At 39.4% G+C, this 23,231-nt stretch overlaps 1 protein-coding gene across 2 annotated transcripts in view; it reads right to left on the reverse strand.

Annotated features, from left to right (window-relative positions):
- The window catches only part of lrp6 (low density lipoprotein receptor-related protein 6), a 60,706-nt gene extending 37,909 nt beyond the window's left edge, over window positions 1–22,797 (reverse strand). The window contains exons 1-5 of one of the 2 annotated variants that reach the window (XM_041255295.1): window positions 22,402–22,797; window positions 16,130–16,523; window positions 6,082–6,279; window positions 4,809–5,005; window positions 2,270–2,404 (exon numbers count right to left, since the gene is read on the reverse strand). In XM_041255295.1, the coding sequence (XP_041111229.1) occupies window positions 2,270–2,404; window positions 4,809–5,005; window positions 6,082–6,279; window positions 16,130–16,523; window positions 22,402–22,456 (979 nt within the window). In that variant the 5' untranslated portion in view covers window positions 22,457–22,797. The remainder of the gene's footprint in view (window positions 1–2,269; window positions 2,405–4,808; window positions 5,006–6,081; window positions 6,280–16,129; window positions 16,524–22,401) is intronic. The other variant, XM_041255296.1, reaches the window with a different exon arrangement.
- Window positions 22,798–23,231: the final 434 nt, after the last annotated feature.

Consider the following 23,231-nt stretch of genomic DNA (forward strand, 5'->3'; position numbering starts at 1 on the left):
ACTAATTTAAAAATGCCTTCATGCAAATCTCTCTCTCGCAAAATCATTTTTGTTCCAACCTCATAAAATAGTGATCTGAAGAGAGCAGTCAGGCTTGCTTTATACTGCTATGCATGACTGATAGCTTAGTTTCTGAAAATGTACTTAACATCCCATAAGACAGCCCTACAGCCCTGTCCAACAACAAAAGCTGCACTTTGCTGCTGGCATGACCGCATGTTAAACGCACGCATGCAACCTCTCTACTCCAGATTCTCAAGATAAGAGAATTAAATGAAGAGCTTCAAAATGTAACACATATAAAGGTTCAGAAGCTAAAGGAGTTTTAGTTTGTTGAAAAACATAATTATATCTGTTGCATACCTATACAGGGAGAGAGAAGATTTCTGATAAAAGCTCATCATTAAGTGGTTGACAATCTCAATACACTGTAGTTGAAAGTTTTGATACGTTAGTTGCATATTCAGCATGCACTAGTTATTGTTAGCTGAATTTTTTTCATGGTTCACACATTTCACAATTTCCGTGAAATTTACTAATCGCTGTGTATATAGTTTCCTGTGAAAATTCCCATTTCCGAAAGAGTAGTGTAAATTTACATATTTATCACTTAAATAAATACAGCAAACATTGACCTGTTACACTGCATTTAGAAAACTGGCAACCGGTTTAGTTTGCTTCTTGTAAATTATTTAACACATTGCACGACTTCCTTAAAATCTCTTAAACCAAAACTATAACAGCTGCATCAAAGATCTGAAATATTTCCGCTAAAGATCTCTCCATCCAGTACAAGAAAGGGACATTTCATGTGTCTGTGTTAATTTCTACATGTATTTATATTTATTTTGTTTGATAATTCACTGATGGTGAAAATCAAATGTCTTTAAAAAAGGTGGACAAACGGAATAAGAACATATTGTAGAATGGAATATTCTACAATTTAGCATTTACTGTTCTTTTCAGATAAGCATTTAAAATATTTAGGCACATTTGTTGTATAAATAACCAGGGATCCCAGGAATCCATTTGCTGCCGAATAACACGGAAAAACACATATTTCCTATACCACTTGGGGCAGCGCAAAAAAATCTGCACTTTTTTTTTTTTTTTAAACCAAATCAATCCACTTATCATATATAATCATCAACACAGACAAGTTGCTTTAAATTTACATAAATATACTTGTTCAATAAAACTGCTTCCAGTGTACAGAGGTCAAGGTTGAACAAGGCGCACTGTCACATTTATGTTGATAAGTGGCTTGCAGATTACTTCAGTATCCAGACATGCATTGTTGTTCAGCTGTTTAAAGATGCCGAAAATTATACAAAAAAAACCACCCCTGAAGATCAGGTCAATGAGATTGGCAATAGCCATCCGGATGACAAAGACTAACTCTGAGATAAATGAATATGTATACAAACTTTTGGTTTTTATAATTACTACACAGTTATTTGCAATGTTTAATGTAAAATGGTAAGTTTGTTTATATTACTGATTGACAGCACCTCCACGTTTGCATAGTTATAGTGTGGGGGGACGGGACACTACATTTTAGAATTGTACTAGCACTTTATTAGAAACTCCCCCCCCCCCCCCCCCCCCCCCCCCCAAACTGTAAAAAAACAGCCCCAGTTATTGGTGCCCAAATCACACTGGTAAAAGTGAATAACGATTTCATTTTATATGTTCAGTTATACAATAACCATATGAATGAAAAACATTTATCTGAAATATAGATACATGGTAATGTCTTCCTGTATATAGTAACAATTGATTGTAATTATATTAAAAACTTAGGGCTTGCAGTAGGTTATTATAATGACAGAATTAGTGTGATATAAGGTATGGCGATGCAAATATATTTTTTCATTGCATCTATAATTAACTGAAACATGTTGCTTTTTCACCAATAACATTTAAATATATACTCTTACAAGGAGGGCTAACCAAAAACACAACTCCTTCAAATTCCAATAAATAATAAAAAAGACGCTCAGACTTTTTTTTACAAATTCTAAAGAATTTAGCACTTCTAAGCTTTAGCTAGGTAAATTTGCAACTCCATTACATAAATAAAATACATATTTTTGAATTGAGTATTTAAAAAAGGTATATGGAATAATGTAACCATTTAGCTGTCTTGACATATAATTGTTAAACAGACTATCTATCTGTTAGCAATTTTAGTACATGTTGCACTGCTTAGTGACCTGAACAAATTAGATATATAACTTAATGTTCCTTGCAATTCAATTCAGCTTACCGTCTTTGCAAGTCTTTCCGTCCTCCAGCAGCCGGACCCCGGTTGGACAGGCACACTGATAAAAAGGCTTCGTGGGCGACATCAGACACAAGTGGGAGCAACCACCATTATTACTTCCACAGGGACTCAGAGCTGCTTAAAAACAAAACACGTAATTCATGGCGCACTTTACTAATCGTGATGTGACTTGTGCTTATAGCCAGGTTCAGTCAAGAGTTTCCTCACCACATTTTGCAACACTAAATACATTTTATAGTTTCTATATAGCAATTTACCTCACAATGTGTTATTCCCAATGAACTACCCCCTCGCCCATAAAAGGTGGTGGTCCCTTCAGTCAAGGGCAGGAGTGGGGATTGCAGGGAAGATTGTACTGATACTGCTGGTGTTACACCCACTCCGTGGCTCAGCTCGTACTGATGATGTCAGTACTGTCAAGAATGTCGTAACTAAGTTATCGCAACTAGATAAGTTATCATTTTAAAAAGTAAATGTGACAGAAGTATGTAAAAAAAAAAATAAATAGCCTCTCCCTTTATCCCTAGATTCTGAAGCTAAAAGCTAAGCCATTGCTTAGACAGGGCTTGACCGTGGGACTTCCAGTCTGCCTTCAACTTTTCGTCCTGTCAACACAGTACACTAGGGCCCACACTGGGAAGAGCGTATGGAGCTGCCACTCTGTCGGACTGTAAAGGAGGTGAATGGAAAGCCTCCAATCCAGAGACTGGTTCAGATGGAATGCCGAGATCATCTTTGGCAAAAAGACAGGATTCTTACAGAGAGTAACCTTTGTCCTGGCCTCTTAAAATTAAGCAGGCTTTCGCTACCAAGAATGCCTGCATCTCACTCACCCGCTTTGCAGAGGTGACAGCGAGCAAGAAAGCAGCTGACCTGAATGCAGGGGCTCGAAGGGAGGCTGCATGACTGCATTAAGCACCTCATTTAGCCTCCAGCAAGGAACAATGTCCTTTCACACGTGGCTGAAGCCGCTGAGGCCCATTCAAAAATTGCCTCACCAGGACGTGAACTCCTGGGAGACAGAGTCAACGTTGACATGGCATGCCGAAATAGTTGCCAGACAGAACTTTAAATCTAGAGTCGGATTTCCCCTCATCAAACAGGTCCTGTAAAAATTCTAGTATTACTGCCATGGGACAAGTCATGGGGTCAAACCCACGAGGCAGACACCATGTCTGAAAGATGTCCCACTGGGAACGCATGGAGGGTGCTCTGGCATTTTGTATGTGTCAATAACCCTATTGGACAGACCCAGATGGCTGAAATGGAGCAGTTCAGGGGCCATTCCCAGAGTTGCAGGCTCTGGGGGCAGGGATGCCATAAGGTCCCCCATGCATGACTGAGCAGGTCGTGGTGCATCAGCAGTCTCCGCAGCTGGCCGCACAGGAGCTGCATCAGGGTTGAAAAAAAATAAGAGGCTACTAGGAGCACATTAGACAGGTCCTGTATGATTTTCTGTAGACACAGCGGAAGCAGGTAGGAAGGCATATAATAGATGCCTCGGCCACTGGTGTGTCAAGGCATCTATTGCAAGCCTCCTATTATGAAGAACCAGAGGGGACAGTGGGTTGATTCCTGGAAGGCAAAGAGATCTATCTCTGCTTTCCAGAACCACTCCCAGATGAGGCTCACTACCTCAGGACTCCCTTTGAGAGGAGGTCTGCCGCCCAGTTTGTCACCCTGGGCAGATGTACTACCTCCACAGGGAAAGGAGGAGGTTCTCATGCACCAAGAGCAAAAGCTTGTGCCTGTTTCCACCAAAACAGTGCCTTTAAACAGTGGTGAGGTACTGTCAATAGGCAGCTGCGGTTCAACTTGGGCTGAAAAACCCTGTTGCTGAACCAGGCCTGCAGAGAGTGCATGCGCAGGAGACCCAATGGAAGGGTCTGGGCGTCCGACAGAATGGCCAGCATGGCCTTGGACTCCAAGCATACTCTTAGATAGGAGGCAGTCTAGGAAGACGTGAGCTGGCTCTTTGCACGATTCACTGGAGACTGGGCACTACTTAGTATAGATAACTAAATACTCAGATGACTTTGAATCTCAAAATTGGGCCAAGATAGCTTCCACGCACTTTGAGACGTATAAGACACAGAACTGTTCCTTGAAGGCAATGCGGAAATAGGCAACTTTGAGGTCCACCTTGATAAACCAGTCAACTGGCCTGATTGACTGCAACAGCTGTTGCATTGTCAAGACGCTGAACCTCCTTCAGCACAGATACAGGTTGACCTGTCTGAGGCCACCATCCCACTTGGGCACTAGGAAGTACCTGGAGTAGAACCCTTCCTCCTACTGTATCACGAACAGCCCATTTTTGCAGCAGACCTGCTACCTCCCAAGACACCACAGCGGCATCCTGTGGGTCCGTGACTGATTGCAGTCAAGTCCCAAAAGGGAGGGCCCTTGGCCTGTGGCACCACATTCCTAGGGCTGCTGCTTACTGTTAAAATGGTGAAGTATAACCTTTGCATACATTTGTATAACTGTGTAAAGTGCATTTTTTTGGTGGGGTTCTTACAGTCGGGCTGTCTTTTCTGGCTGAAGACATGAATATCCATAGGGGAAAAGATATTGGTGTGAACTTCTTGTCGCTTGTCTCCTGTGATCTTGTTGCAGGAGTGGATCGAGTGCGTGTTCCAGTCTGTCCAGTACAACGTTTCATCATACAAAGTCAATGCAAAGGGATGCGGGAGAGAGCCTTCTACCACCGGTTCCCTGTGGAGAAAAATAAATGCACACCCAGTTAGCAACACCAACCTAGGGGGTTAATAGCTAATTAAATAATTTAATAAATATCTTATCAGCAATGCTATTTGTTATGTATATTTCACATTTGCAGATTTATAATCAATATGTACCAGACAATCCCCAGGGCTAAAGTTGTCGTTAAGGCAAAAGTGGGGAGAAGAGGGTGTTGACTCAGGCATTATTAACCCTTTGCGGTCCTATGTCGGTCCAGGTCCGACAGTACAATTTTCCCTTTCCAGTCCGATGTTGGACCCTGTCCGACATCATCAAAAAGATGTAAAGCACAGGTCTCTAGCCGTTTGCTCTCCGGAAAAAGCACAGAAAACCTTTCAATGGCCAAGTGAGACCAATAGGAGCCGAATGAAACCGAAAAAAGGGGCTTATCTCATAGCCCCATCCAATACACGGACATAACAAAGGAGGTAGCTGCTTCTGCATCCAGCACTCAAAGAATATCACAGACATTTGCAGAGCTTTTTGAGATGTCACAGAAATAAAATAATGACTTGGATTGCATTATTGAGGAGTTTGGTGATCGAGTGATCAGGAGAGGTTTTATCAGTATGCACGTTTATAAAGAGTTGTGAAAAATATAGCAAACAAGGGGTGGGGCTTGGCTGTAGATACAGTACTGAATGTCATTCTGCAATTCAAAGCTGGGGAAAAAAATACATTTTAAACAGCGCGTGTAAAATAAACAGCGCGTTTGAAAATAATTTGGACCCGACATATCTGACAAGCACCGAATAAATGGACTGCAAAGGGTTAAGATTATCATTTTTAAGTTGTAAAAGATCTCTGTTCATTCTGACATTTAGCTGCTCAGTTTTCTAACGGTGGAAGGCATCAGGAAGATGCAGAGCAGGCTGGACAATGTCACACAGTTAACATTTCAATCTCATGTGAACAGCTGTTTAACAGTTAAAGTCATACAAATTCAATGGAAAAAGTACAAATGTGGACAGGTGACTAATTCCCTCCTTCAGGGGCCTGGGTAAGAATCCAGTTCAGTTACCATCACAACAAAAACATTGAGCTCTTACCTGGATTTGCCATCAAGGCTCGACCTGTGAATGAAATTAAACTTGGCATCGGCCCAGTACAGTTTCTGTTCAGCGTAGTCCAATGTCAGCCCATTTGGCCAGTAAATATTGCTGTCAATTACTATTGATCGGCTCGTACCATCCATGCCAGCTCTTTCGATTTTTGGTACTTCTCCCCAATCTGTCCAATACATGTACCTAAAAGAAACCAAAAAATAAGACATTAAACTGTGATGCTAGTCATTTAAAGAGACTCATAGCAGAACTCCAAAACTGGTATGCAACAGTGGGGGCCAGGGATGTCACGGTATACCAGATTCATGGTAGCCTGTGGTATACATTTCCATAGCCATAGAAGCAAGCGCCATGCAGTACGAGTTTAGTACTAAAGCAGGATCCGCTGCTGAAGTGTTTATTTCTCAAACTGACCATATTAAAGAATTGTGAAAGCAGAACACATTTTAATACTTGGGACTGTAATTGGGGCATGTACTCCTGAGGGGAAAAAAACCATTTAGGGAACTAAATAATATATACTGCAGCTTACTTGATTGCAATACAAAAACTGCCATTCACTAAATTTAGCTCTCGGATTGTGTTAATGAAAAAGAATGGTTTGGAAATACTGTGGTGTACTTAACGCAAATAACAGAACGAATTAATTGATACAAACTATTTTACTGAAAAAAGAAATTAAGAGCAGACAAAAGTATTTGCATCCTACACTTAATTCAAGAAAAAAAAGTTATTATAACCCTGGTTCCCTGAAATAGAAATGTAACCATAAGGTTGGGGTATTTTCCTTGTAAAGACCAGAAACCCGAATACGATATCTCAAGGCTGCTTGCAGAGCCTGTGACACAGTCATGGCCCGCCCCCGAGGGCACAAAAACACTGCGATCACAGATCTCCGCGTCATTTCCTTCAAGTCTGTTGCAATTGTAGATGCAGCGACCTTGAAGGTTAATGGTTACATTTCTACTTCAGGGAATCAGGGTTATGACAATAGCCTAACGTTCCCTTTCAAGTATGAAATGTAACCATTACCGAATGGGCGAGTGTACCAAAGCCGTCACAAGGGCAAGATTGCAGAACGACTCGAATGCTACAAGGCTAAACCAAGAGACTGCCTTGTGCGTTACCATATTGAACCCCAGTAACAAGTAGCTAGAGATAAACAATAACACCATATGCCTGCGTTGCAAGGGTCAACTGGGAAGCCGCCCTTAACATTCTTGTTCCAAAGCCAGGGTTTTGAGGATCCACGACATTAAGTCTGTAGAACCTAGTAAAGGTATGGGGGAGCAGCCCACACCGCTGCATTGCATATGTCCTTGACAGATGCACCATGGAATAAAACTCACTAAGTTGCCATGCCCCTGGTGGAATGGGCAGTGAGCTTTAGCCACTCTGCAGAAAAATAAATAAATAAAAATATTTCGGACTGCCTCCAACTTTTCGTCTGGTCAATGTAGTATGCCAGGGCCCGCACTGGGCAGAGTGTATGGAGCTGTCGCTCCCTGTCATGCTTGAAAAGATGTGGATGGAAAGCCTCCAATTCCACAAAATGGTTGAGATGAAATGCAGACAGTGTCTTCAGCAAGAAGACAGGATTGGCACAAAGAGTAACTTTTGTCCTTGCCTAAGCTGGCTTTTTCAATGAAGAATGCCTGCATCAAAGGCTTCATGAGTGATTTACACGCCACGTTTAACCGCCAGCGAGGAACAATGTCCTTCATAGGTGGCAGAAGCCGTCGAGCCCCTTTCAAAAATTGTCCCGCCAGGAAGTGAGCTCCTGGGAAGACAGAGTCAATTTTGACAGTGAGCTGAAATAGGTGCCAGACAGACCTTTAACATGGAAGGGGATTTCTTTTCGTCAAAAAGGTCCAGCAAAAACTGCAATATTACTGCCATGAGACAGGTAGTGGGGTCTGAAAGATGCCCCACTTGTACCCGTACTAAGAAAGCACGGATGCTGCTCTGGCATTTTCAGGGTGTTAATAACCCTATTGGACAGATCCATATGGCTCAAACGCAGCCGTTCAGGGGCCAGATCCAAAGCTAGAGGCTCGGTGGGTCAGGATGCCATAGTCCCTGTGCCTGACTGAGCAGGTCACAGCGCTTGGGCAGTCTCCATGGCTGGCCGCTCAGGAGCTGCATCAGGGTTGAGAACCAGTCTCCTGGGCCAATAAGGAGCTACTAGGAGCACCTTGGCAGAGTCCTGGCTGATTTTCTCCAGACACAGCGAGAGCAGGGCGAGCAGTAGGAAGGCATATACCAGTTGCCTCGGCCAGTGGGGTGCCAAGGCATCTCCTATTATGGAGAACCAGAGGGGACAGTGGGTTGATTCCTGGGAGGCAAAGAGATGTATCTCTGCTCTCCCAAACAAGGCTCAGCCCCTTAGAGTGAAGCTTCCACTGCCATTTATAAAACCGGGCAGGGAGAGAAGGCTCTCGTGTGCCCAGAGCAAAAGCTTGCAGCCGACCTGGTGGTTGATGTAAGCCACCACTGTTGTGTTGACTGTACAGACAAGCGCGTCTCCCTCGAACCTCCAACAAAAAATTCAGGTAATCTGCCTGTAGCTCCAAAACACTGATGAGGAGACCCTGCCAAGGTCCACTATGTTACTTGTTCAAGTTCAGGTTATTCACATTGCAAAAGCACACGAACTGGAGATCACCAATTCAAGGTGCGGGTATGTTAAAGACCGCATGGCTTTGATTTGTCCTTCTGTGAACTCATATTTTTTCATGTAGTAGTAAATTCATGCAGTTTTTCAAGTAGTAGACATTACTAAACCAGTATGTTGGTAACAAACATGCCCTGCCATGGCTGTAAATTAAATTAAATCAGATCAATCAATATAGCAAAGGTTGATGACCACGACAGTTCAACAATATGTACAAAATAGTAGATGTAAGAATTAAGAATATGCAAAAGTCACATACAGATGGACACCCATCCCCCTTTACCCCCAGAATCTGATACTCAATAAATTAAGCCAAATAATGTTAATACATTTCATGACAGTTGGATAAGTGGTTCTCCAGACACATGTAAATATGAATGTCTCTTAATGACAACTGCATAAGAAGCACTCGATATATGTACAATTCTGAAGTGTGGTACGTATGGACATGCAACCACATCCACTCTATTGCCTTTCCAGGGGTTTCATTAGTGGGTAGTATGAACCATTCCACTTCCCGTAGAGTTCAAGATAGACCAAACTAACATCTACCCACAAACAGTATAGTGCAAAAGATCACAACCAAACTTTTATTGCACATCCAGAAAACAAGTTTAACCTATTGTGTATAGCGGGCCGCACATTCAACAATAATGCGAGTTTAACCCTTAACTGCAATATACATAGGCATATATTGGCAATTTCCTTTAGAATTACTGTTAATTTGATTTCATACTGCACAATACACAAACAAACATATTTAAAAAAAACTATTAAAAACAAAGCATTAATAGCGTACTGTTACCACATACACACATGTTGCATAATAATACAAAGCAAATGAAATATCTACTTGCTGAAGCAGTTTTTATTTTAGAAGACGAGTTGTTCAGCTGTATCAGGCAGCAATGTAGCAAAAAGGCACAGGACAGTGACGTCTATCCCAAAGAAGTTTTAAGTGATTTAATTGAGCAAATGAAAATTGCTGTACTTCAGCCCCCCCTCCCCTCTCTTGTGGGAGTGAGCAGTGGTATGGCTTTGTTCCATCTCACACAACACATGCATCCTCTCAACCAAAGGAATGGAAGGGGTGTATGTATGTGTGTGGCCAAGTAAAGATGAAAGGAAAGGTGGTTATCTCTCACACAGACAATGAGGAACAAATCCCAGGATATATAGCAATAAACACAAAGCTAGGCTTATTAAATTCCCCATGAGATGAGTAGAAGCCTGACCTCTCTTTCTGTGTGTGTGTGTGTGTACAATAGGAAAATGCATTTCCTTCTCTACAAGCAGGGGAAGTACACATCCAAATTAGCAGACTCCAGTGTGGGATCAACCAGCAGCACACGTGTGTGCCAGACACCAAATGGGACCCATCAGACAAGGCCAGACTGACAACCTACAGCTGTGGAATTCCAGATTTTTTTCTTGGTGGTGCGAGTGAATCACAGCCTAAAGCTGAGAGGACACTAGTCTACATGATGCTAGAAAAATGTAGAATGGGACACTTTGTAGAGAGTGATGTGCAAGCTGCAAGTTGCAAGCAACTGTATCAAAGGACTGGATTTTGTAGAAGCAACACTACGTCATAGAATAAATCAGCCAATGAAAGTGATGTAAAAGTTATTTGACTAGCTTCTTCGCTGGCGAAAAAAAAACACAGAAAAACAGAGGAGAAAATTAATCTTCAACTCAAGCCACAAATTTTCGATTAGATTTAGGTCAGGGCTCTGACTGGACCACTCAAGGACATTTACATGTTGTTCCTTAGCCACTCCAGTGTAGCTCTGGCTGTGTGCTTTGGGTCATTGTCATGGTGAAAGGTGAACTTCCATCCCAGTTTCAGCTTTTTTGCACAGGGCAGCAGGTTTTCCTAAGGGCTTCTCTGTGCTTTGCTCCATTCATTTTCCCTTCTATCCTGACAAGGGTCCCAGTCCCTGCCGATGAGAAATATTCCCATAACATGATGCTGCCAGCACCATGCTTCACAGTAGGGATGGTGTTCTTTGGGTGATGTTGTGTTGGGTTTGGACCAAACATAACACTTTGCATTTAGGTCAAAAAGTTCCATTTTTGTTTCATCAGACCACAAAACTTTTTGCTATATGGCTACAGAATCTCCTGAGTGTTTTTTTTTTTGCATACTTCAAATGGGATTCAAGGTGGGCTTTCTTGAGTAATGGCTTCCTTCTTGCCACCCTACCATACAGGCCAGAATTGTGGAGTGCTTGGGATACTGTTGTCACATGCACACTTTGACCAGTCTTGGCCATAAAATCCTGTAGCTCTTGCAAAGTTGTCATTGGCCTCTTGGTAGCCTCTCTGATCCGTCTCCTCCTTGCTTGGTCATCCAGTTTGGAGGGACGGCCTAATCTAGGCAGGGTCTTGGTGGCGCCATACACCTTCCACTTCTTAATAATCTTCTTGACCGTGCTCCATTGGACATTCAAGGCCTTTGATATTCTTTTATAACCATCCCCTGATATGTACCTTTCGACAACTTTGGTCCCGGAGTTCTTTTGAAAGTGCCTTGGTGCTCATGGTTGTCTGTTTTGAAATGCACTGTTACCTACAGGAACTGCTGAATTTATCCTGAAATCATGTGAATCACTACAGTTTAACACAGGTGGAGGCTACTTAACTTGGTGTGTGATTTTGAAGGTGATTGGTTACACCTGAGCTCATTTAGGATTGCTAATACAACAGGGTGGCCACTTATCCAATCAAGCTATTTCAGTTTTTATTTTTTTAAATAATTTTCTACAAATTTCTAGAATATTTTTTTTTACTTGGAAGTTGTGGGGTAGGATGTGTAGATAAAAAAATGTAATATATACGTTTATTAATTCCAGGCTATAAGGCAACAAAAGGTGAACATTTTGAAAGGGGGTGTAGACTTTCTATAGGCACTGATTATATTATATTAAGTTTATTTTATTATATTGAAATACAATGCTGGTAAATTATGTGGAAACTAAAAAAACATCAATAAACTTTGATAGGAAATATCATCCATGCACTGCCTTCTCTGTGTTGTCCATCAACATTCTAGCTACAATTTCTACAGACTGTAGAATAGCACCCCCTGAAAGTGGAAGCAACAATGTAGGAGCAACAGATTTCATTGTACATTTTCTAGCAACATGTAGACTAATGTCCCCTTGGCTTAAGCAAAACAAATGTCAACACCCCTTAGCTATTATATTGCACAAATAGCTGCCAATATTGAACATAGAAAGTAGTGATTTTAAAGCTTCCTCTGGCAAGTCGTTCTCTTGGTTTAAAGATAGATGTGATGTTTTTGTTCCTGTCCTAAGCACTTATAAAATCAAATTAAAATTGTTGTTTGAATATAGATACTCCTTAGTAAAACATTTATTATAAAACTAGACAAACGTGTTGACATACTTTGTCAGTGTCAATTTGTTAGGAAACGAATACCAAAATAAACTGCTCCATGGTCAAAACCAGGGGTGTCATTTCTTACTGGAGGGCCTTTCCACTACAGGTTTACATGGTAAAATGTAATAATGACCTAATTTAGGACCCAAATTGAAGTTTGGTTCAATAATTTAGATTTCTGTAATCACTGTCAAAATCCTTAGAATTATGGCTATCACAGTGTTTCATATCTCAAATCAAAAGTAGTGCTGGGATGCGCAGGATTTTCATGTTTGGATATTCGCCCAAATTAAATATTAATTTGTTGTCAAAGTAATAAAAGCCATTATATTGCTCTGAACACAGGCAGAGACAGCATAGCAGCAGGGGCAGGGGCTGTGGCTGCGGCCCTGTGTGTGTGCCTTTATTTGAGAGCAAGACCTTAAAATATGTAACACGTTAAAACAGAAAAATATCCCAGGAGTAAAGAATAAGTTGTGTAGGACTTACTTTACCCCAGTGAATTAACTACAAAACAAAAGGTGCCAAATATCAATTGAACTTAAACGTTGTTTTGTTTATTCCCGAAATAAATGTAAATAAAAGTTGACAGCGCATTTCATTTATTTTTATTCATTTTTTTCATTCTTGTCTTTGCCGTTTCTTCACAGTAAACAGTAGTCAGACATGTTTTCATAAAGTAACATAAGGTTTACCTGTGTCTTGAACTGAACAAGCAAACTAAAACTGAAATTTAACTAAACACTTCAAATGAAACAGAACATGGAAAAGGCATTGTAAAATGAAGGGTAAAAAACTCACCATTTTGGTTCTCATTTATTACATATTTACAATCTACATAAAAATCACTACACAATTTTCAGCAAGTTGGGCACTGTTTATGCCAGACATTTCAGAATGATGTGCTTGCCTTTTTTCTGCCTTTATTCTGACTTGCTCTAAAGCTGCACAAAGTTTTTGACTCAGATGGCTTTCTATAGAGATCACTATGCGTACGTGTGCATAATCTGGTTTGTTCACTTTTTGTGGTCTAAAACTTAGCTCAAGAGCTACAGTGTTGATCCTGTGTTTTTTTTTTGTTTTTTTTATTAATTTTATATTTTATATATATATAAAATCTCATATCATACAGATCTCTATTTGCCACTTTTTAATTGTTGCTGGTGAGGCAGTAAATAAGTGCAAGGTATTTTTTGTCATTTCTAGCGAATACAAACATCTGATGTCGAAAAATATTTGTTTGAATATTCAGATATTTGCCTCAGCACTAATTCAAAGTGGTTTGATCTCAGTCCGCAGTTGACAGAAACAGATGAGACTGATCTCGGATGGTAGCAAAAGGAAATGTGGCATTGTTTGGAAAAACAATTAAATCATAGGCTGTATACACAATTAAAATCTAAGCAAATTAGTGCATTTCATTCTAATGGAAAAGACAGAAAGGCTATTTTAAAAACCTATAATATTTAATGATTAAAGCTTTGTCTACACACAGAGATCTTAAATGTCAGTGGGCAAGCAAACCCCAACAGCAAAACAATACACCCAACAGTAATATGGGCTGTGGATAACGCTTTTACAGACATGAAGTCTTTCAAATAATTGCTGTTGTTTCTTGCATTTACATAACACCTTCCTCTGCTGTAGGTCAGATTTACTCTAATGTTTGAGCTGTTCGTTCAGATGGTGACATACAGGAAAGGAAGCAACTGGGATCCAGCAGTTTAAAAACCATTAATCTATAAACATGCATTAAAAAAATACCCTAACAAAACAAAATAAAAGCAGAGGATGGGCTAGCAGTGACAATGCTGATTACCCTTGGTTATTCCTTTCAACAGCATTTGTGTGCCCTTTAAAATGATCTTTTAATGGCCATTAAAGTATTGATCAAATTAAATATACTGCTGCTGGTACAAATATCTGAACCAACATTTCTTGACATGTATTTAAAAGGCAAAAATCCAATTACATTGTGATACATAATTATAATTTCTATCAACAATGTGTTTGCCTTACTCCTGGGATTTTTAAAAAAATGTATTATTTAATACAGTGTTACATATAATGGCTTTGATTAACGAATATTTGAATACCTGTCCAAACATGAAAATTCCATGTTCGCCCCAGCACTAAAATAAACAATGTTGTGCAGTGTTTAGCTAATGATCCTGAGACAGGCAATTGTTTCCCCAAATACCTTGATTAAACACATGCAGAGGAGAAAGATGATGCTTCAGCAATGCAAAACCATTCACTAGAACCGTTTCCCTGTCTATGGGAATCCTGTTAAACCCTTAGAGCTCACTCTCCAGCAAACAAGAAGCAGGTCTTCCTCATCCTGGAAGGGCCCCCCATCAGAGAAAACTGCCAGCTGTCCAATCTGAAATCATCTCCCCACAATTGAAAAAAAACATCACTAGCTTAATCATCACTTATTTCTTGCATAAAACCCCAAAACATTTGACAGCATGTCAGTTCATTGATTCACACGGTGAACCATGACGTTTTTCTTGACGATACGATTGACAGTGACCCCTGCATCGATGCTGTATTTTTTCTTCCAAATAAAATTTTATCTGCTAACAAACATGAGCGTGCATTAATTTGTATTAATGCAAAATATCGCTGGTACACCAAATTTACATCCCGAAAGAAAACTGTACAATGCACTAGTTTTATAAGTAATTCAATCATATGCTAAAAACAAACAAAAAAAAAAAAAACACATTGAGTACTGATAAAAATACCTGATTTGACTGTGGCTGTATTTACCAAAAGCAGCGGGTTATGTTGGTTGTAAATGTGTTACATGCAAGATTTGCCTGTTTTCATTACTGTGTATGTAGTTGTTTTATACTGACTTCCTGGAACCTTGGAACCCTGGAATACTGCTGTAATTCTTTTTTAACTTGTGACCTGCCCAGTCCTTTTGTTTTGTTTGTATATATAATAAAGCAGGTATTTTTGTTGTACATTTTGTTGTACAGAAAAATGTTTTATGCACAAGCTGTGTTTTGTATGTATATTTGTTTGTTTGGTGAAAATTATATTTCAATAATAAAAAAGCCACATACTAAGATGCTTTTTGCTTTACAAAATGGGACCCTGCTTTCAGGGATTTCATGGAATGGTGAACATTACTAAAAGTAACCAAATATTTGGTTAGAAAAGAATGGGCCACCCCCTCAGCCACCCTCCCTTAATTATAAAACAGTATTATTTCAAAATATGAAAAAATAATTCAACAAACTGTGTATAATCTAGGTATACTTTGCAAGTACTGTCAAGGTCTGGTGTTATTTGAAAGACTGTTTTGACCCGTTTCAAATAAATAAAAACTTGGAATTTGCCTACATGTTTTGCCAAAATTCCGAGGAATCTATTGAAGGGTTTTAGAATTGTTCTGGGGTCTAAAGGGTTAAATGCCAAAAAAAACCCCAAAAAAACACACATTCACATCAACATTCTGCAGTTACATTCTGTACGGATGTTGCTGTGCTTAACATAGCTGTTCTTGGTATACTGAAACAAAGCTAACTTCTTCCACCTGCTAAACCAAATGCTTTTGCATCATTTTCTTTTTTCCCCTTTATGAAGCTGTAACAGAGTATTTGATCTACAGCAGGACACATTCCTCAACTGAAAGCAAATGGTTCTGCATGCTATGTGTCATCGTCCCCCTCCTCCTCCTCCCCCCTCTTCTCAATACCAGAGGGCCAGCACGTCTGGAGTTTCAAAGCTGAAACAAGGCAGCAGAAGCTGGATCTGAAACCTTTGTTCCCAGCCTAGATTAAATTGCTCTCCTACAAAACTAGCCTGTAACACAATCCACTCTGCATTCAATGGCTCGGCCAGTGAAAAAAAACAGGAAAAAAAAAGTGGCTTTCAGATGATACAATCCATTGACCATCAACTTAAAATACACGTTGTTTCTTTTTAAAATCCACTTACCCTCGCGCTGGATCCAAAGTAATTGCTCGTGGCTGATCCATATCTTGCCAAAATAAAACTTTCCGCAAAGACCCATCCAGATTCGAAACCTCAATCCGATTGGTTTCCGAGTCGGTCCAGTATAACTTCTTTCCCAACCAGTCACAAGCGAGCCCATCAGGAGATACCAGCCCCGATATCACAACATTCTGTAAACTTGCAGTCTGATTAAACACTATTCTTTTAATGGATTCTTCGCTCACATCACTCCAGTATATTAAACCCATAGAATAGATGAAGTCCACCGCTGCTGCATCCTCTAAGCCACCAACCACCACAGTGGCGTTTCCCTTCCCGCTGGCAGCATCTACCAATCGCAGGTCTCTGCGATTTGCATAAAGTAGCAATGGCGTCCCTGCAATGTAAAAGAAAGGTTATTATTTAAAGAGGTGTTTGTTCATCAGCTGTCCTTCCAATACTTGTGTGTGTATAGTATACAAGGTACAAGCAGGCCCTATATTCAAACATCACAAATTGTGAGATAAAACATTTGATATCAGCAATAAACTTACCGCTATAGCTGAAACACATCCAACAGGAAAGAAGGAAGTTTTAGAAACACATTCAAACAAATTGTGTTAATCAAGACAAGCAAGACACACAAAATCTGTCAGAGATTGTAACTTTTCCCCAGTTATCAAAATAACTATAATATTTAAGCCGAGGTGTCCTTCAGTGATGTTAACTATAACTACATTTCCAATACATAAAACTTGTGTACTCAACCTAAACAGAAAGAAGACACTGCCAACATTCCTTTATGCAATTTTAGACACAAGATTTTCCCTCTGTAAGCCAAACAGACATGATCATGCAATTAGTTGCAGCAAAGAGAGGCTATAGATAGGGGTCTCCCTAATTCGCGAAGATCGAGCAATTGAGGGGTCACTGCAAAATTCACCTTTTAGGGGTCAATGCATACAAGACTAGTAAGAAGAAAAAAAAACGAAGCCTATTTTAAATTAACTACTGCACACCGCAAAAGACGTAAACTACATATCTTAATTTTGTAGACACTTTTTTTTTTAATCCTTCGCCATTAGGTGTGCATTGCAGACAAAAAGACCTTAGACAAGTACTGTTTAAAAAAAAAAAAATACTACAAAGCAGTTAACTTTCTTGTTCACATGACAAAGATGTTTTAATCAGCCTATCAGTATGTCTGTACTGGCTTTTCTGTGACCTGTACTGTACAGTATGAGGTGGGACAAAGTTAGTGTTGCATTGTTTTGATTTCACTTGCTAAAATCTAGTTATTTTCAGCATTGGAGGTAAAATACCAAAAATGGACAGCAAAGCGAAAAAAGCAAAGTATATTTAGCAGATGATCGTGTCAAGAAATTTCCCAAATAAACTTTACATGCAGATGGAGGTAAATTGTTTTGCACATCTTGTAACGTGACTTGAGAAAATACGACTGATCGCTATTTAGCTTCAGAATCACACATTAAACGAAAGGCTACTACAGAGACTGCAAAACAGAGCGTAAAACATAACAGCTTTCAGAAAAACCGGAAAGTCAGTGCAGGAAAAACGTATTCCTGTCGGTTGTATCCAAGTTAAATCAGTACTACAGGTACGATCTAGCACAGCCATCTCGCTTCAAACAACCTGCTGCTTACTTTTTAAACGCAGTTATAAACCCCAATAGGCACATTTTCTTTCTTATGACTTGGTACTAATAAAATAAATTCCTGGATGGGACAAACAACATGACAATGAACGTTGCTTTATTAAAGAATGTCAGAAGCCCTTGGGTAACAAAGTTTCAAGACTGTTTCTAATCGATTTCCACATCTGTATAACTTGGCAAAGCATTGCCTTATGTTTCCAACAAATTCAGTGGATGCACAATGTTCAGTCTCAATGTATGGACAAGTCTTCACAACACGGACAGATAATGTTGGCAGCACCTGCTAGGGGATGTTTCTTGCTTGCCTTTAACAAATGACAGCTCTCAAGTTTTAGTAAGTAAGCAAGTACCACTATTTTTAGCCTGTTATAGTGCTCAAAATATTATCTACTTAGGTTTATTTAATGTTTAAAAACAGGTCTACGAAATGTCAGCAAAATCCGCATTTTATTTCATAACCCACCCAGGAAAAATATGTAAATTCTCTGCGACTTAAGTAGACCCCTAGTTATATAACATTTTGGGATGCAACACTATAGCAACTGATACTTTCAAAATGGGCTTAAGGTAAAAACCTACTCTAGCTCATTTTAGGCATATTATGTACTGGGTGTGCATTACAGCTCCCAATATACTCTGGTAATAGATTAACATACAGTATTATCTTATGTGTTTGACAAGGTAGTATACAAGAGGCTTGCCTTGCAGTGGAGTGATCTTCCCACAACTTCTCAGTCTTTAGACTGTATAGGGCACTGTGTTCAATTAAACAAAACACATATTCATTACGGCTGCTACCAAAAGTCAATTTTTCAATCTATTCCATTCCTCATTACAAACAGACATATAAATACTAGATACATCCATTAAATGATTATATTTTTGTACCACGCAGTTAATAACATCATTTAAGTTTATCAACGAAACTGCACCAAACGTCTTGCTTTGTGATTGATTGTACTTCTGGTAGACAAGCAGTGGGCGTGTTCTTCTTTCCTGCTAATGCTATCTAATCTCATTTGCTGGTCCAATCCTACTAGCGAATCAGTTTTGAAAATGCTTTGCAAGTACACACACTCAGTGTCTTCGATGTAAACAAAAGGCGGGCCACCTTGGATCCAGAGCAGGATGACATGCGCACTTTGAAGAAACAAGTACAATCAGTGCTGCCCACAGCTGATAAAATAAATGATGTGCATTTGAGGAGATTTTTTGGAATCGGGTCCAAACTGGGTATCAGTCACTGGAACCTGGTATTTTGAGTCTGACCCCGGTTCCCAAACTATTTACAAAAGCATGTCTATGTCTATGTATGAGTAGACAGAGGTGGAGGGGGGTTGGCATCATATACACATATAAACAAGCACTAGTGCTACAGTTCTACATCAACATAAAAACATTCGAAAAAATGCAACAATCACAGAGCAGAGCAAAAAATAAGTCAAACTAAACTCATCACAGCCACAAATATATAGTCTAGCTAAGTTTTTTCTAAGTACGATATTTGTATCCGATTCCTCGGCTCCAAAGCAAGAACTGGGTACTCTGTTTCAAAGGAACAGGTTCGCACATCTCTAGATATAACATTTTTATGCTTGTACTCCATCAGTACCACGAGGCAAGCTGTATTACAGTTAATTACCCCTCACATTCAATTGTTGTGCACAAGCTTTTACTGAACAGCAATGGGGACGGGGTGGGGGTGCGGGAGCTGGGGGAGTTAGAGGAGCAAATGTGGGCGGTACAATCATCGATAATTATTCAAACAATTATATTGTGCACCCAATTAATTGATTGCTATACTTAACTGACAGCCCTAATGTGCATGCAATATTTAATAGGCCTGCTGTCTCTCAAAGTCTCTCAGCTTTTAGTACACAGGTTGTATTAGCACAACTGTGAAAATGTAAAAAAATATATATATATATATTCTATTATTTGTACCACAGAATTTATTTCATTCTGCGGGAAAAAAAAAATGGAAGCAAATCAAATTTCCAATTGCACCCCCACCCCACCCCCCCAGACCAGTGCCAGCATATATTGGTTTACCTCAAGTTCCGTCCACACCGACCAACTTGCTATTTCACACAGGGAATTTCCTTCTATAAATATTTATAAATTCAGAACACGAGACAGTTAACTGAAGTGCTTCCAAGACTAATAGTCCTCTGTGCCAAGTGTAAATAGAAGTAAAATTACATTTTGGGATACTTTATATTTGGTCAACGATAAAAATGTAAGGAGCGATTTCCCCTCTCCCACCCTCAAACTTACAGTTGAAATAACTATAATTGTATTAAACTGTGCAACAGTCAGTTACCAAATTTTAAATAAGGGTACTTTGTTCAAACAGTGTGGGTGATATCTGGGAGATACTCTTTCTAACCTAGATTAGAAAAAAAAGGGAAAATGGGAATTTGCTTTAATTTTGAAACATATTAAAGGAATTTACATTAAAAGTTAAACTGATTTTTTATTGCTCTTTAAATAGTTTTTTTGTATACATTTTGTATAATAGAGCGTACACAAACTTACACTTGTTTATGTAATGTATAACACTATCTACAATAAGCACAGTTTATAAAGATGGGGTTACAGTATACTGTGGAATCCATTTTATAATAAAGCTTGGAATACATCTGACAAGTTTAAAAGCTAGGCCTTGTGTACATACAGCTAAACTGCAGTTGGGGAATGAAAACTAAAATCACTGCTTTCTAATTGCCCACCTTGTGTAGAATGTTGCAAACAGACACCATGGAATTACCATTATACACTGAGATCTTTTAAGTGGATAAGTAATCACATAGCACTACATTCAAATAGTAAAAAGCTTTAAGCTTACAACTGTAAGTGGTCAACTGTTATGGACAAACCTTATACTATTGGGAGGCACAGCTCCTGGCCTTTCCTCTCTGGATTAAGCATGGTACAAAAAAAATACTGCAGTTTAGTTGTTATTTTTTTTTAGTTTGTTTCTGTCTTTGTACCCTTGACTGATCTCAAAATATCCCCCCCACCCCAACATGAAAGCTTCAGTTTACTACACTCTTCCTTGTAAATAATATATACAATATGGCAACCAGATGGACTTTTTCCTTTACAATTGTTCCAACTCCCTTTTCTGCAGCCCTGTTAGCAATGCATGACACACATATGGCGAGGATACAGGGATTGTGCACATATTCAGAAGTATACCTTTTCCAGCAATTAGGTCAGAATTTAACCAGTGACCACAACAGGGGCCCTAGGAACTCCAACAGATTAGAGCAAAACATGAAGCAAAATCCCGTCAAGTGTAGGCTAATCATCACCAAAAACTACTTGACTTGGCTCATTACAGTTTTACCTCAACTTCAAAACACCAAATCAAAAATTACGTATGAACTGTTGGCAGAAATATTTAAACCAAGCTACAATGGGCTTTCCTTCCAAATGTGTGTACGATTAATTTAATAAAATTAATGTACTTGATACCTTTTAAGGCCAGTTACCAAAATGACATCGCATTTCAAAGTTAAAGCGGTTTATAAAAAGTTGGTTTTGATGTTCACGTATGATGCAAAATATTTTTAAAGATTACCTGTAGGTTCTGTTAAACTGAATCATAGAGCTATAAGACTGGTAGTATGACATACGAGCGACAGTGACCAGCTTCAAAGATATGTTGGTTTCTTAACTGCTAAGATTTGCAACAGAAATCTATTACTTACCGACGTATATTATTTTACAGCGGGAAATATTGGATCTGGGTAAATAAATACTCGGAACATTTATCATTCGAATAGTAATTTCAAGATGTTATAAATCTGTAAACACTCCAATGTTTATAGTATATTGTATACAGAAAATGTTGCTTATGGTCACATGCATTTAGCATAACTGAGTTCATTGACACTTTTTGTAAATGCATAATTTAAATCCTGGTGGAAATGGCTTTATCCACAGACTGCTAAACTTTCAAACAAACAGCGTACACAATTCCTCCCCACCCCCCCCCCCCCCCCCCCCCCTGCACGTTTCCCCCCCCCCCCCCCCCCCCCCCCCCCCCAAACACAACACAACACAACACAACGCATCACATAAAAAGACCCCACTTTAGTTGTGTTACTCAAAGTCAGAACAAAGCAATATAAACATAATCTTGTCGAAATGCTTTGAAGTTTTGGCTCTGTTATATCAACACTTAAGTACAGTTCCGAAATTGCTACATTAAACCTAATGCATGTGGTTTGTATTATTGTCAGATAAAAACAGAGAAAATACATTCGCAGAACAAAACGAAATGCTCGATAATTCCACAAAAGCCTGTGGAAAACAAAGATCGCGTTAAAAAAAAAAAAAAAACAATAAAAAAAATCGAGCTGATTCGTCATGTAAAAATTGTAAAACGTGCGTGTTTATATATATATATATATATATATATATATACAGATAGATCGATATAGACACACACACACACACTACTTGCATGATTTAGCTCAAGGTACACTGGGCCCCATTCGCTTACATGGAAGGCCTTGTGCAAAGAAAAATGGCCACTTCCAAGAAACCACCTCCAACTTTCCAAAATAAAATACCCAGCGGAAACACTCACCTCTTATTAAAGAACAAAAACTACACAACACCAGGCTCCGTAGAACGGCGCCCATCTTTCACCCTTTCGCTTTACCCTCCGTCGCTGTTGTTCAGCGCAGAGCTCTCATCGCTGTGTTTTGTTTCTTGTTGGGAATTTGTTACGTTGTTGGGGCTGAAATGGCTACAATGACTGTCTCATTATTCTCGCTTCCATTCTACTACTGCTGCAGCAGCTGGTGCTGGTACTGGTGCTGGTGCTGGTGCTGATACTGCTACTGCTACTGCTACTGCTGCTTCGGCGGTGCTGCGATTCCAATCACTCATCCTGCAACCTACGCGCAACAACACATTTGATCTTCTCCTTCTGCAACAGGAGAAAAAATCTCAACCTCCCGTTCTCACTGTTTTCCTAGTTTCTACTGATTCAGTACCATCTGATACAGTTTATCACACACAATAACTACATATTTTCTTACAAACGCCATAGGGAAAGCTTACATCTGGTTTAATACAGTGACTTTTCTTTTTTATTTGGACGGGGGAAAAAAAAAGAGTTTCTGCCGTTGTTTGGAAGAGAACGCTCACATTCCAGAGGGACTAGTTTCTCTCAAAGAGATTGGTGCTGCGGTTTAGAACAACATATCCCAATGACCCTGCCGGCGTTGCTGGAACTCATTATCTGTGTCTTGTCTGTTTGTATGAGACGCTTACAGTTGGGCACACCGACTGAATGTATCAATTGTGTTATTATTTGGATTATTTTACACCGCAAATAGATGAGAGGATTACTTTAATTATTTAAGCATCGTTACAAGAAACACAGAGAAACTGAATGTTTATTTACAAGAA

Source organism: Polyodon spathula, chromosome 7, assembly GCF_017654505.1.
Source record: "Polyodon spathula isolate WHYD16114869_AA chromosome 7, ASM1765450v1, whole genome shotgun sequence".
Taxonomy (NCBI): Eukaryota; Metazoa; Chordata; class Actinopteri; order Acipenseriformes; family Polyodontidae; genus Polyodon; species Polyodon spathula.